Here is a 15,409-nt window from a genome sequence, read left to right on the forward strand (position 1 = left end):
ATGTCCTTAGAAGTATCTTTTCTTAATTAATGAGGCCTGATTAGCCTAGCTAGTTTGTTGCTAGCTACGTGAATCCAAAAAATACAGGAAGAAGTAGACCACATAAAGAGCCAGTTTGGTCTAGTGGTTAAGGCTCCAGGCAAGAAAGCAGGGGATTGTGAATTCAAGACCTTCCTTAGCCATGAAAGTCAATTGTGTGATTTTCTCTCACTCTCTCTCAGCCCACAGGTTCATTGTTGTGGAGAAAATAGGAGGAGGAAGGAGTATTAAAGCTAATAACATAGAGACTGAAATATAAAAAACACAAAATGTGAAGGTCCAGATCACAGAAATGTAAATATGTGTGAATTCCTTGCTGTCAATAATTTATTCTGTTCTAAAAGAAGATATTGTGTGATGGATAATGGTCAAGTGGGGCATTCTGGGCACTGGAACCCCAAAATATCTGGAAGGCACTAGGTACAACAAAGTTATACTACCCATTATGGATTTTGTATTCAGAGGTGTTCATGTGTAGAAAGTTAGTACCCACCCCTCTCCTAGAAGAATGAAGTATTTTGAGAAATATTAAAAAGGCAGAATATTATATTTCTCTGGATTAGAAATGGAGAAGCATGTTTTTTTTAGAGGCAGGAAGCAGACTCACTCTTAATAGCGCCCACCTTTCTTAATAGCCCTCAGCAGATATCAGCAATTAAGAGATAAAAAGATAGCTCTACTCATAAACAAATTTCCTACAGCAAGGTCTGAACAAAGATAGGGTTAGCCCTCAACCACAATAGGAATCACTCAACAAGCCCCTTCATTGCATCAGAAGACCAAACCTCAATCAAACTTAGCTCAGACAAACTCCTAGGATTTGTACATGGCCCCATGGGAATCTGACAATAGCCAATAGAATACATGTTCTTGCACAGGAACAGGAAGTTCAAGTGCAAAACCCAAGACAAGGTATAAATACCTCCCACTTGCTACTCCATGTGGTCAACTGCACCAGAACCACCCATGTGGTTCTGCTTCATCATTGAATCATCTTTCCAATCAGCCTCCATGTTTCCAGTGTCTTTCTCCCGGCTTGGAACTGAACCAGATGGATATTTCTTCCAACACATGTAATGTAGTTATGTGGTTGGATATCATTTAATGTATCTTTTTCATATCATTTTAATACCAAAAAATGTGTGGTATTTTTAGATGATGAAAGTGCTCATAATGCGTTAGCGAAGACTCCTACTGCTCTTTCCCATGATACATTAAGGAGAGGAAATAAGTAAACACAGGTAATCCAACAGTGTATATAGTATGTTAGTATCTAAAGAATTATAGGTAAATGGAAACCAGTCAGTAGTATACATTTATTTCTTTCCAATGTACAGGTCACCCTTTTAAAATTTCCTTTTTCTTATGATGCAGTAAATCTAATATTCATATTATGCCCTCATTGTTTATATATTGCTTTTTCTTTAATATTTCACAGTGCTACAAGAAAGTAAGAAAAACAGGAAATCCTGTACAAAATCTTTCACCTCCTTTTTTGAAATGCCTTTTATAATTTCGTTTTATGTGGGTCTTTGTTTCCAGGGCTCATGGAATCATAATGGAAAACCTACTTTAGAAAGACAAAGCTCTATTATCTTTTATTGATATCAGTTCTGCATGTATTCCTTAAATTTCTATTTATGGTTCTGAATAATTATTTATGACAAATTTATTGTGTTATTATATTTGTAATGAAGTTAATAAAAAGCCTTCATATTTAACAGCAGTTAAAATTTGTCAGATGATTTTTACATTGCTGTAAGCCAAAGCGATGATCAATTACGCCAATCTCCTTCAACCAGCTATACTATACTTCAGTTTCCATAATTCTCAGTTAACACACAGTATCAACTGGAAAAAGCTGAACTAGATTATCTCTATATTGCCTATTATCTATTAATTACTATTTGGCATAATGGTTTTCTATCTATAACCAAGCAACATAATTTGGTTTAATAATGGTTCTTAAGCTGTCCTTTCAGCAGTGTTTGTGATGAAGCAATAGCAATAGCACTTAGATTTATATATCGCTTTACAATGCTTTATAGCCCTCTCTAAGCAGTTTATAGCATCAGCATATTGCCCCCAACAATTTGGGTCCTCATTTTACCCACCTCGGAAGGATGGAAGGCTGAGTCAACCTTGAGCCTGATGAGATTTGAACTGTTAAATTGCAGGCAGCCGGCAGGCAGCAAAAGCCTGCAGTACTGCACTCTAACCACTGCACCACTGTGGCTCATGTAACTATCAAGTGGCATAGAAGTATGCCATAGAAAAAGAAACACAACTTTAAAACTTTAGGTTTTTGGAGCATCTGGCATATCTTGCAATGCATATCTCTGTTTAAGTCATGACAACTGCCATGGCTTCTTACCCACTTAAAGGGGGAAACAACTTTAATACCGGAGCACCTAAGGTCAGCCTTAATCTGCCTCAGATATGGATTGGGGATAAGATGAAGGTAATGTGATGAAAAAGAGGAGGGAAAGGGGGGACATGCTGGTGCATACCCATGCCATGCTTAGTTCCAGTCTAAATATAAAAGACCACTCAGAGATCACTCTCATTATGTATTATATTCTCCACTGAAGCCACATTTTCACAGTTCATTACCAATTCTATTGTTTAAATAAGAGAACATAAGAAGAATCATTCTATCAATAATGGTACTTCCCAATACAATTATGATGCAGAATAAATGACTGGGAACAGAAGATAGCTGCTCATTTTTGAAGTTCTACATTCTCTATAAAAAGTGTATTATTATCAGGTCCCAGAATCTAGATACACAATCTTCCCCCAAAACAAGTAGACTTAAATCTGGGGAGGTGAATGTTTAAGTCTAATTTAAATAGCTTTAAATCTGGGGAGATTCCTTATCCTGCAGTTCTCACATATTGGAAGAGTTATTCCTTAGGATGATGACAAAGAAATAAACCTGTAATATCATTGTTATTTTTTCTAGGCGGTGTTTTCAGAATTAGGAATAAATGTTACCTTAGGTTAGAATCTTCAGAATTTAAAACATATAACATTCTGCTAGAAACTGCTAGATGTGATAATTCAAAGAAACAGAGGAATCAGATTTAAGAATTAATATCTCAGATACATGGTGGTCTACATATTGAAGGAATTCTATGTTACTATATTAGCAAGGATCAGGAAAATTACTTTAAAATGATTCATATATAGTACTATACCTTCATACAAATTGCTAACATTTTTGAGAGACTCCTACAAATGTTGGAAGTATGGGGAAGCAAAAGGTAGCCAATCACACTCTCAGTCTAACCCAGGTCAAAATGTATTTGCTGCCTTGAGTTACTTATAAAATTAATAATGCAGAATTAAAAATGAATAAATAAATGATGATCCTGTAAGGTTAACAGCATGGAAACCAAAAAAATTAGTTACAGTCTCAAGATATGCTTGCTGTCATTATTTAGTGAGACACAAAACTAAAAACATCGACTTTTCATGTGGGAAGCTGTCAGGGCAATGGTGAGTTTCTACCAGTTCGCACCATTTTGGGCAAACCAGTAACGATAATTTGGCCTGGGTCGCTGAACCGATAGCGACCTCTGGCTGGCCATGCCCCCGAACCGGTAGCCTGGCACCGCTTGTTTGCCCTGCACACCTGCACGACTGCTGGGAAGAGGCTGGCAAAGAGGCGGTGGCTGGGAGGCTTCTTGCAGTCACATCGAAAAAGAAAAGGCCTTGTCTTTGAGAGCTGCTTTGCGGCTGTGGCGGCTGGCCACAGGCCGCCAAAAGCTACCAGAGGTCGACGAAAAAGCAACTGCCATCAAATCCCATTGCCTGCTGCATCGCATTCGGAGTGACACATCTCATTGCCTGCTGTGTCAGTCCAAGTGGGACGCAGCAGGCAATGGGATATGCATGTGTGGCTGGTGTGAAGAACAGGGCGGCAACAGCAGCGGTTTTTTCGGCGACTTCCGGTAGTTTTTGGTGGCCTGCAGCCTGCCGCCACAGCCACAAAGCAGCTCTCAAAGAGAAGGCTTTTTCTTTTTCAATGCGACTGTGAGAAGCCTCCAAGCTGCCACCTCTTTGCCAGCCATTTCCCGGCAGTGGCAGCTGGCTGGAGGCCGCAGAAAACTACTGGAGGTCAGCTTGCCTTCCAGACTCCAGACCAGCCACCAGAGGAGGAACGTAAGCAGCCCGAAGAAAGAGGCGGTGATGGGTGAGGAAGTGGGGCTAGGGTCGGGGCTGCTGAAGGAGGGGAAACAGGGCGAGGCATGCAACTGGTGAAGGGAGGGTGGGGCAGCATGCCAGGGGAGGCCTTTGATAGATTAGGCCAGGCCTATGCAGAAAATAAGTAGATAGGTAGAAATTCAAAAAAATTTCCTACCTTTTTCTGTGGGCATGGCTAAGTGGGATGGTCATGTGACTGGTCATAGCTGTGAATGATGTCAAATTGGCCATGCCCATTCAGTCACATGACCACCAAGCCATGCCCACCAAGCAAGCCACACCCGCAGAACTGGTAGTAAAAAATTTTGAAACCCACCACTGTGTCAGGGAATATCAACAATTGTGATCATACTATTTTTTTTATGTATGTATGTATGTATGTATGTATGTATGTATGTATGTATGTATTTATTAAATTTATATACTGCGCTACTCCCGAAGGACTCAAGGCGGTGAACAGCCAAAAGATAAAATACATATAATACAAATGTTTAAAAAACTATTAAAATACAATTAAATAATTTGGCCCAGAAAACAAAATTTAAAACACCCCAAATTTATAAGACAAATTTAAAATTTAAAAAATTTAAAAACAGTGTAAAAAAGAGGTTAGGCCAGGCTGGCCTGCTGGAATAGGAATGTTTTGAGGGCACGGCGGAAGGTCTGTAATCGTCCGTATCTCTGGGGAGAGCTCGTTCCAGATGGCAGGTGCTGCCACAGAGAAGGCTCTTCCCCTGGGGTCCGCCAGTCGACACTGTTTGAATGACGGCACCCTAAGAAGCCCCTCTCTATGGGAGCATACTGGTCAGTGAGAGGCTACTGGTGGCAGAAGGCGGTCTCGTAGATACCCCGGTCCTAGGCCATGGAGCACTCTAAAGGTGGTAAGCAAAACCTTGAAGTGCACCCGGAAGACCACCGGGAGCCAGTGCAGCTCGCACAGGAGGGGGGTCACATGGGAGCGCCACGTCACTCCCATAACCACCCGCGCGGCCGCATTCTGGACCAGCTGGAGCCTCCGAGTGCTCCTCAATGGGGGCCCCATGTAGAGAGCATTGCAGTAGTCCAGGTGGGAAGTGATGAGGGCATGAGTGACCGTATTTAACGAGTCCCAATCCAGAAAGGGAGGCAACTGGCGAATCAGGCGAACCTGATAAAATGCCCTCCCGGCCACAGCTGTCAAATGCCCTTCTAAAGACAGCTGTGAGTCCAGGAGGACACCCAAGTTGCAAACCCTCTCCGTGGGGGCCAACGACTCGCCCCCAATAGTCAGTGATGGCACCAACTGACTATATCGGGATGTCGGAAACCATAGCCACTCGGTCTTGGATGGGTTGAGCCTGAGTCTGTTTCTCCCCATCCAGCTCCGTACAGCCTCCAGGCACCGGGACATCACTTCAAGGGCATCATTGGGGTGGTCCGGGATGGAGATGTACAGCTGAGTGTCATCAGCGTACTGGTGGTAGTTCACCCCGAAACCATGGATGATGTCACCCAGCGGCTTCACATAAATGTTGAACAGAAGGGGCGAGAGGACCGACCCTTGTGGCACCCCACATACAAGGGGCCTCGGGGTCAACCTCTGCTCCCCTGCCAACACAGACTGCGACCGGTCGGAGAGAAAGGAGGAGAACCACCACAACACGGTGCCCCCCACCCCTAACTCTTCCAGCCGGTGCAGCATGATACCATGGTCGATGGTATCAAAAGCCGCTGAGAGGTCTAATAGGACCAGGACAGAGGAACAACCCCTGTCCCGAGCCCTCCAGAGATCATCAACTAATGCGACCAATGCCGTTTCCGTGCTGTACCCAGGCATAAAGCCCGACTGGAACAGATCCAGATAAACCAATTCATCCAGGTACTGAGGGAGCTGTCGTGTTACCACACTCTCAACAACCTTCGCAACAAAGCGAAGGTTGGAGACTGGACGATAATTAGCCAACACTGCCGGATCCATGGAAGGCTTCTTGAGGAGAGGTCTCACCACCGCCTCTTTCAAGGTGGCGGGAAAGACACCCTCACTCAAAGAAGCATTTATAATCCCCTGGAGCCAGCCTCGCATAACCTCCCGGGAGGCCAGCACCAACCAGGAGGGACGTGGGTCCAATAAACATGTGGCCGCACTCAGTCTACCCAGTATCCTGTCCACGTCTTTGGGAGTCACAGAATAAAAGTCTTCCCAGATAATATTCTCAAGACCTTTCTCCATCATCCCCCATCATCCCCCCTGATGTTCACTGTGGCTTGTTGCAACACTATAATTGCAAGTCTCGCACCAAGATCCCAGATTGTGATTACATGGCCACAGGAACACTGCAAAGGCTGGAACTCCATCATAATCCTACTCATGCAGGGCAAGGGTGGGTTCCAAATCCCATTGCTACCAGTTTGTGCATGTGTGTGGCGCTTCTGTGCATGTGCAGAAGCATCCAGGCAGGTGGGCGGAGCCTCCCACCACTGCCACTACTGGTTCACCCGATCCGGTGTAAACCGGTAGCAACCCACCACTGATGTAGGACCATCATAACCTTGAATGGTTACTGGATGAATGGTCATTACCTGAGGACTGCTGATACTCTCTGATTTAGGAATACTATACCAAGTAAGACACATCTGGTGCTATCTTTATTGTCTTTTCTATGCCAGAGAAATGCACTTTATTTTCCACGGTCCTTTTAATGATCTGCTAATTTTACTATGATTTTTTAATTATTTTTCTACTGCTTTTGCTGTTATTATTTTATTGCTTATGGTTTTTCTTCCATATTATATTACAATGCAATACTGTGATGTACTTTGCTTTTATTAACGATTTTAACTTTCATTTGAATTGTTTGAATTTAGTGGTTTAATAAAATGTAATAATAATAAAAAAGAGAATAAATATCACTAAATTAAATAAGAAATATTGCTAAGAACCTTACTGTTCTATCTATTCAATCCCTCTCCTCCTTTTTTAATTTTCTATTTTAGATAACAAATGACAATACTACTACAGCAGCAAATAATTTTAGCCCACATGATAAACATTTGCACTTTTACTTGAAATGTGAATCAAACTATATATTTTCTATATTCTGTCATACGGTGGTAATGTAACTAAGCATATACACAAAATCTTAAAATAAAAAATCCTCTAAATTGTACGTTACCATTACAATTACAAGTTTCTTCTTCCTAAGTAATATCACATGAACTTTAGCAATATATGTTCTGTTAGTTAGACATTATTTTTTGCTATTTGCCAATAAGTATCTTTAAACCCACTGTCTGTAATGGAAATTTAAAAATGTTCAACTGAAATCAGTGAGGCTTGGTGATATTTAATATTGGTTGGGTCATCATCAGGATTATATCTGCTTATTCTTTATGCATATAAAAACTCCAAGATCTGAACTAATTTTAACATTTCTTATATTTAGAAGACTGTTAAAAATAACATTATTTAGTATGCACCAGCTTAGTCTACTCTGTAATTGTCTAAATTGCACTTTCAGCTCCTTTAGGTGATGAAAAGTTGAAACAGAATAATATTAAAATACAATATATTATATATAAAGGGGAATAATTGCTGAAGGGAATAACAATTCCTCAACATAAAATTTGCAAAAGTATATCAACTAAAATTATAAGCCAATTTTAAGAATTGTGAAGATTTCAAAAAACAGAAACTATATTATCTATATATGTATATTTGGAATATATCCCTTAAAGTTACTACCAAAACAATTGGATAGAATGTTAAATTGTACAGTGTTACTATACACACACACACACACACACACACATCTGCTGAAAATTAAGCTCAGGTGAGATCAACATGGAATATTGTCCAAAAATTGGTCTGAATTTTAAGTTGCAGAACACGGAAAATAGCAAAAAAAAAAATGTTTTTTTTTAATTGTACAATAGCTGATAGCTAGTTTTAAATGGATTTTTATTAAAATATTTTTAAGGCAGTTCCAAACAATACATATACAATAATGAAAGAATGCAATAATATATAACCTGCAACAAATATTTATATAGGAAAATTATCATCTGGATTTAAGATTCACTGACCTATTTAAACACCTTAAAAATCCCATATAATTAATATTTCTAGATTTTAAAAAGATTAAAACTGCAAAATATAAGTACAATTAAAATCCAAAACTGATATCTAATAGACATATGGCACGCACCACAGATTCCAAAAATTAAAATAGTCAACACAACGTTGAGTTAAAAGTAGACTAGGAAACAGTATCTACTTTTGGGGTTGAATCCAATTCACTCAGAGTCAAAATCAGTTCAACTCAACTTTTTCATACCTGATTTTAAGAAAATGAGGAGTGAATTTCAACAGAGCAAATAATTCCAACCAAGTATATCAGAAATTTGGACTAAACTGCTTCTAGTACAAGGATATATTTATATCCATAGCACTACACACATAAAGTATAGCAAAAGTCTTAATTCTTTAGTTCTGAAAAAAATAATTGCTACGGGCAGTTAGCACTTAGTGCTTTGACTGATTATTGTGCATGGAGTGTAAGATTTGAAGATTGACATTTCCAGGAGATAGAGAATTGAAAATTGAGCTACAGCATCTGTAGCTCAATCACAGCGCCAATCAGGATAGAACCTGGATGTGGGTCTCCCAAGGCTTATCTGAAGCTCTCCCCATTAAAGTACCGGTTCAAATAAATCTATGAGAATGAGTTCCCAGTCCAATTAGTATTGATGGACAGAGAGCAATGACAGACATAATTTCCCATGGAAGAAGCAAATCACTGCCAAATTATTCCAGGTAGTTTCTCATTGTAAGAATGAGAAACTACCTGGAATGTGTTTTCCCGAAAATAAGTCTTATATTTTTTTGAACCCTGAAATAAGCGCTTGGCCTTATTGCCATGCACTCAAAAGCCCGATTGGGCTTATTATCAGGGGATGTCTTATTTTGGGGGAAACAGGGTAACAGACAATTAGGTTCAGACAAAGCCTGGACCAAAGTCAAGCAAAGAATCATTGATCTTGATGTACAGAGGAACCTTATTGTAGCAGAGATCTCAGATCTCTGCTACCATAAGGTCATGGATCCATCCATCCATCCCCAAATACTTTCCTTGTATACTTGCACTCTTTTTTAGGAGGCCACTCAAACTGACATGCCTAGAAAATAGAAAAAGGTATTGACTAGGAAATTCAATAATATCCCCTATTCGGAGCTCTTACGCATACGGTCAGACATTGACATTGAGATGGTGTTTTTGAAATGCCCTGTTATCTTTGAAGGACGGAGTTAATCTCTCTTCCATTTACAAATTACTTAGTCCCTACAGGCAATTGTATGTTTTCTGTTAAACATTTAGGACTGTAAAATTTCTAGGAAATTCTGTGCCATAGCAATTGCAGCTAGAAACTGTTGGGTCTGAAAGTATTACTGTATGGGACATGTTAGTTTCTGCTTTGAATAGGCTTTTATCCAATTTTTAAAAATCTTGACATTATTTTCTTTTCTCTCTTACTTTGACTTTTTTTGAATGATGGTAACTTTTAAAAATAACATAAGAGAATGAAAAATAAGGTGGATTTACACACTACACTAATCCATGATGTGATTTTCTTTATTAGATAAGCATGTTTATAAATCCAGCCATTTTATTTTAATTCAAATATCTTTTTGATATTGTTCAAATATCTTAACAATAGTTAAAACAAATTATGACTCAATATTATATGTGGTTATTCAAGTTTATCCAAACTACTGTATGATTAAAACAAATTATGGTTACTGATATGTGCATTATTTGCATACAAACCATTATGCACTACAAATAGCCTTAGCCACCAATTTAAGATCAATGTTAAGTAGCCTCCAGAATACAATAACAGCCAGCTAAACTGTGTTGCATTATCAGTATAACTGAATATTCCAGCACAGCTTTCTATGAATTGGTGACTAAATAAAGATTCCACCTCACAGTTTTAAATGGGTACCATCCTTGATGACATCAAAAAGCAGCAAGACATCCAGAAAAATAATGGGATTGCATTTCTTTTCTTCATTTTGTTTATTTGGTTTGGCAGGAAAAATGTTTTAGTGCCCAAATTTGACTGAAATGTATTCAGGGGAAAAAAAGGCAGCCCAAGGACCCTAACCTTTGTCATTAGTCCCCAACAAATGCTCAGGCTAAAAAGAGTCTTTATCATTAGCCTGTTACATTCTTTAGAGCCCTATGGGGGTTCACGTCTAGAGGAATGATTGCATTACTTTTAAGGATGGAAGGGATGGGAGGATTTCTCCTTTCTGTGGGATGTGGCAACCTCATGGATTCAGCCTTCTATCAAAAGTGGCTAAGGACACACAATATTTCTCTTTTTCCAATGCTTCCCTTTTTAAAGGGTCTTTGGTGCTGAGTTTGGTTGTTTTCTTGAAGACATTTCATTACCCAAACTAGTAACATAATCACTGCTAGCATTGATTATGTTATCTAGTTTAACATAAAAAATAAAGTATAAAGAAACATCTGCAAGAAAACAACCAAGCTCAGAGAGCACCAAAGACCCTTCATTTCAACCCTGAGTTATAAATATTCTCCTTTATTGCTTCCCCCTTTCTCTCTCCCATTCTTTTTCCTCACATCTTTGTTTCTCTCTCCCAAGCAAGAGGCTGCAAGAAATGAACAGACACTAAATATCTGAATTTACATCATCTCTTGCAGGGAATATTAAAAATTAGGCCAATTGTCACAGGCTGCTCAGAAAAACATGTGAAGGTAAGATTCATAATTGAATAATTCCTTTGAAAAACATGTGAAGGTAAGATTCATAATTGAAGGAGAAAAACATTTCCCCCTAATTCTACCATTATCATCACACAGATTAAACTAAGGCAATGAAACTCTTACTATTTTCTACCATTCCCATTTTAAATGATTTTATTACTTTGAGTTTACAAATATACCAAAGTAATAGAAGCAATATAAAAGGTCATTTGAAAGTTCCCAATCTATTATTTTATTCTGCAACTGAAGAGGATCCTTATAGCAGTGTCAGCTATATAAGCCAAGATCCCAGCAATCCTAATGCCCAGTAAAATCAATCAATACTTTAGAACTCATAGCTTTCCACCATTAAAGAGAGAAATAATTGCTTTTAGTCCAATTGAATCTGGACGTGGACAAGCACTATTCATTGGTGGAAAGATTAAATATAAAATAATTGCTTTCACTTTTGGCTTGGACCACCTACTGGTTTAAAGCATGAATGCCAAGATTTTTCTCCAAAGGAATTTTATTATCCAAACTGCCTAACCTTATCCATGGAATTTCATTCCCTGGTTAGTCTCTATTTGTTCCCACTTCCCACAGTCATAAAAGAATAATGGTACCTTTAAATGAGTGGATCTTGGTGCTAGTCAGCTGGCGACCCCTAGGGAGCGGGTCTTCTCTGTGGGTGCACCTACCCTGTGGAATCAGCTCTCCCTGGGGCTCCGGGTGGCCCCTGACCTTCACTCATTCCGCCGTGGCCTTAAAACATGGCTATTCCGCCTGGCCGGCTTGGACTGAAGGGGTTTTAGAGGGGATTTTAATGGTTTTTATAGTTTTATTGGGTATTTTTAAAAAATTGAACTTTGTGTGCTTTATTGTTGTGAGCTGCCGAGAGTCCTATCGGAGATAGGGCGGCATATAAATTCAAATAATAAAAATAAATAAATAAATAAATAAATAATAGTGCTAATCCTAGCTTGGGTAATGAAATATCTGCAAAAAAACAACCAAGCTCAGAGAGCACCAAAGACCCCTCATGAGCTAAGCACCCCTCATGGTGCCAAGAGAGCACCAAAGACCCCCTGAGCTATGAACATTCTCCTTCACTGATACTTTTAAAGCATCTCCAAAGCCCAGAGTCTCATACTATCAGCTTTCTTCTCATTGCATAAGCATTCTTTATCTACTGGGGTTTTTTTTTTTTCATTGAAGCCAATGGAAAGCGAACAATAACAGTATGGAAAAACAATGAAAGAATCTGAAATAACTTTTTGACTGCTGTGTCTCATCACTGCAAAATACAGTAGTGAATCACTCCTTCAGAAAATACACCTTACCCCAGGATCCTGGCACAATCCTGCAGAAAACGCTAAACTTTCCTTTTAGTTTTGGCTTCCATTGTGATCTGCTTGCAAAGGATGGAAGGCTATGCCTTTTTTGAGGGTGGGGATCAGTCTGCCAAAATATTCTGTATCTTTCGGGGCTCCTGCCTCTCATAAATACATAGCTTGCAACAATTAAACAAGTTGACCCTAAATATAGCTGATTTAGCCAGGCATCTGGTCAACAAATAACCCAAGGTACTACTCACACATGTGTTTGGAGGCTGGAAATCCGAAATCAAGTCGGAAGTGGAGAACTCCCCGAACTTACACTCGTTCGCGTTATTCAGCAGCTCTTTAAGAGCAAAGATGCAAAGGCCGGTGGAAGTCGGAGTGGCGGGAGTGGAGGCTGAGCCGAAAATCCCGACCCAGAGCGCGCGTTGCTCCAGGTACGCCGAGGAAAGAATTTTGATCTTTTTGCCGGCGCCACATCGCAGGACCTGGCTATTGTACCTGAGGTTGTTTTTCTCGTATAGAGCGATGAGCATCTTGGCCTCCGGGTTGTCATTGTTATAATAAGGGAAAAAGAAGTACTTTTGCCAGCGAAAGGCATCCTCGAAGTGCAGGTTGTACACCTTCTTCATGGCCACCTGCCTGATTTCGTTCACTGATTCCTCGCCTTCTAGTATGATGAAGACCGCCTTGTTGGCGTTGCTCTCCGGGGGGTCATCGGGGCAGTTGTTCAGTTTGTGGCTCATGGCCCAGACCAGGGACCAAGGTGAGCGATCGTCCTCGCGATACATCAGCCCGGCCACCGCGCCTTCCGACGCGAAGGTCACCAATTCACGGCCCAATTTCTTCGCGGCTCTCCCTTCGGTGACGTTCTGCAAATAGCAGACGCCTCGAGGCTGACTCCAACAGGTGAGCAGGCGGTCGCGCCCGAAGGGCAGCAGCAGCTTGTTGACCGAGGCCACCGTCTCGCCGCAGAACTGGGCCGGCTCCTCGCAGAAGCGCTCCTCCTTCCACGCCAGCGAAGGCGCCACTTCGTACCAGCAGTTGCCGCTGGCCACCAGAAAGCGCTCCCCGCTCACGGCCAGGTTAACCACGGCGCGAGGGAACTCGAGGGGCCCCTGCCCTCGGGCCCCCGCCGCAGCCCAGGCTAGCAGCAGCAGCGACGGTAGCAGCGGCGGCGCGGGCAACGGCGAGCTTCCAGGGTTACGGCGAGCCAGCTGCCTTCTCGTGCCCCCCGGCCCTCGGGCCATGGTCCCCTGTCTGCCCCGGTTATCTAGGGCTCCTCGGCTGGCGGGAGAGGCTCTGGTACCACCGACATGCGAGCAGCTGCGGCACCGCCCCACCCCTCGGACGAGCAGGGAACCGCTCCCACGGCTGCCCTTCCCCCGCTCTGTGGCTTCCTCTGTGCCTCAGCTGCCTCACGCCTCATCGGTTCCTCTTTTTTTCCCTGGGAGGTGGGAAGCCCGCCTCGTCTCCTTCACTTGCGCGGCCGACCCCGGCTCTCTCCCTCCTCCTGAGGGCGTGCCAGCCGGGGCGCTCCACGTGCTTGTCGCTTTCTTCCCGAACTCTCCAGCTCGCTGTCACCCAGGCGGGAAATAGGCTGCTGCAGATGTGCGCCGTTCTCCTGGCGAAGCTGAGGCCAGCTGGTTATTTAAGGGTGGGGGGTGGGGTGGATGGGTCTCCTCGCTGGTGCCAGAAGGTTCAATTCTTGTCCTCGGCCTGCGCTCCGGTCCATCCAGGCCCTGCCGCGAGGTGCCCCTTCTAAAAACGTTCCAAGGCTGACTTTCCCTCCTCCAGCCGTTTTTTTCCCCCCTCTAGCAATTTACAGCACCAACCAACCAGCCCTTGTGCGATATAACAAGCAGGCTTGATCTGCCCTCAATAGACCTGTGATTTTAACTAACTAGAGCAGGGGTCTCCAACCTTGGCAACTTTAAGCCTGGCGGACTTCAACTCCCAGAATTCCCCAGCCAACTTCGCTGGTCCATGTGGATGAAAACTGTTTTCAGACTTATATAAGTAGGAATAAGGCTTGTTAGGGGAGCTTGGAGGTCATTTAGTTCAATTTTCTTCTCGGAGCAAGACTGGACTTACTGTATTACAGACATGGTAAGATGGCCATTCCAGCCTTACTTCAGGCACCTCCATTGAGATAGAGTCCACCCACCCAAGCACTCTACTCCACTGTTGAGGAGTTACATAAATGTTCCGTTATATTTGCCCCAGGGGTGAAATCTAAATTTTTTCCCTACCGGTTCTCTGGGCGTGGCTTGGTGGGCATGGCAGGGGAAGGATACCGCAAAATCTCCATTCCGTCCGCACTCCTGGGGGAAGGATATTGCAAAATCTCAATTCCCACCCCACTCGGGGGCCAGCCAGAAGTGGTATTTGCTGGTTCTCCGAACTACTCACAATTTCTGCTAACGGTTCTCCAGAACCTGTCAGAACCTGCTGGATTTCACCCCTGATTTCTCCCCATGCCTAGTTGAAATCTACCCTCTTTTCATTTTAAACCGTTAGTTTTTTTCCCCTGTTCCTGGAAAAAAACTGAACAATTCCAGTCCATCTTCCACAAGACAGGCCAGCAAATATGCGGAAACAGCTATTATATCTCACTGCAGTCTTCTCTTCTATAGTGCTGCACAGGCTAAAAATACCAAGTGGCTCCAACTGTTCTTGTAATTTTCCTTCGAAGTTTCTTGTCACCTTGGTTTTTGTTCTGTGGACATCCTTCATTCTGTCAATGTCTTTCCAAACGGTGCCTTGCACTAGATATTCTAGGGCAAGGGTGTCAAACTCAAGGCGTCACATTGCCTTCACGTGATGTATCATGACGTTTTTCCCCTTCACGGAGCTAGGGTGGGGGTGGCCTGCTTGTGGCTCATTCGGCCCGCAGGCCACCAATACTAACCCTATTTTAGGGGCATTCAGTTGACCAATGCAAAATACCGTGGAATGATTATTTTTTTAGATCTTGACACTTCACACTTTAGATCTTGATACTACACTCTAGACAACTGTTGATACCACTTGTCAGATACCAGGCCAGAATTACATTTGCTTTTCTTGATC

The 15,409-nt window shown here is 42.1% G+C and overlaps 1 protein-coding gene across 1 annotated transcript in view; it reads right to left on the bottom strand.

Moving 5' to 3' along the window:
- The window catches only part of PLXNC1 (plexin C1), a 79,000-nt gene extending 64,894 nt beyond the window's left edge, over positions 1-14,106 (bottom strand). The window contains exon 1 of the mRNA XM_060694829.2: positions 12,595-14,106. Coding sequence (XP_060550812.2) covers positions 12,595-13,587 — 993 coding nt within the window. The 5' untranslated portion in view covers positions 13,588-14,106. The remainder of the gene's footprint in view (positions 1-12,594) is intronic.
- Between the last annotated feature and the right edge of the window lie 1,303 nt (positions 14,107-15,409).

This window comes from Pantherophis guttatus, chromosome 7, assembly GCF_059756535.1.
Source record: "Pantherophis guttatus breed Tessera chromosome 7, ASM5975653v1, whole genome shotgun sequence".
NCBI classification, from domain to species: domain Eukaryota; kingdom Metazoa; phylum Chordata; class Lepidosauria; order Squamata; family Colubridae; genus Pantherophis; species Pantherophis guttatus.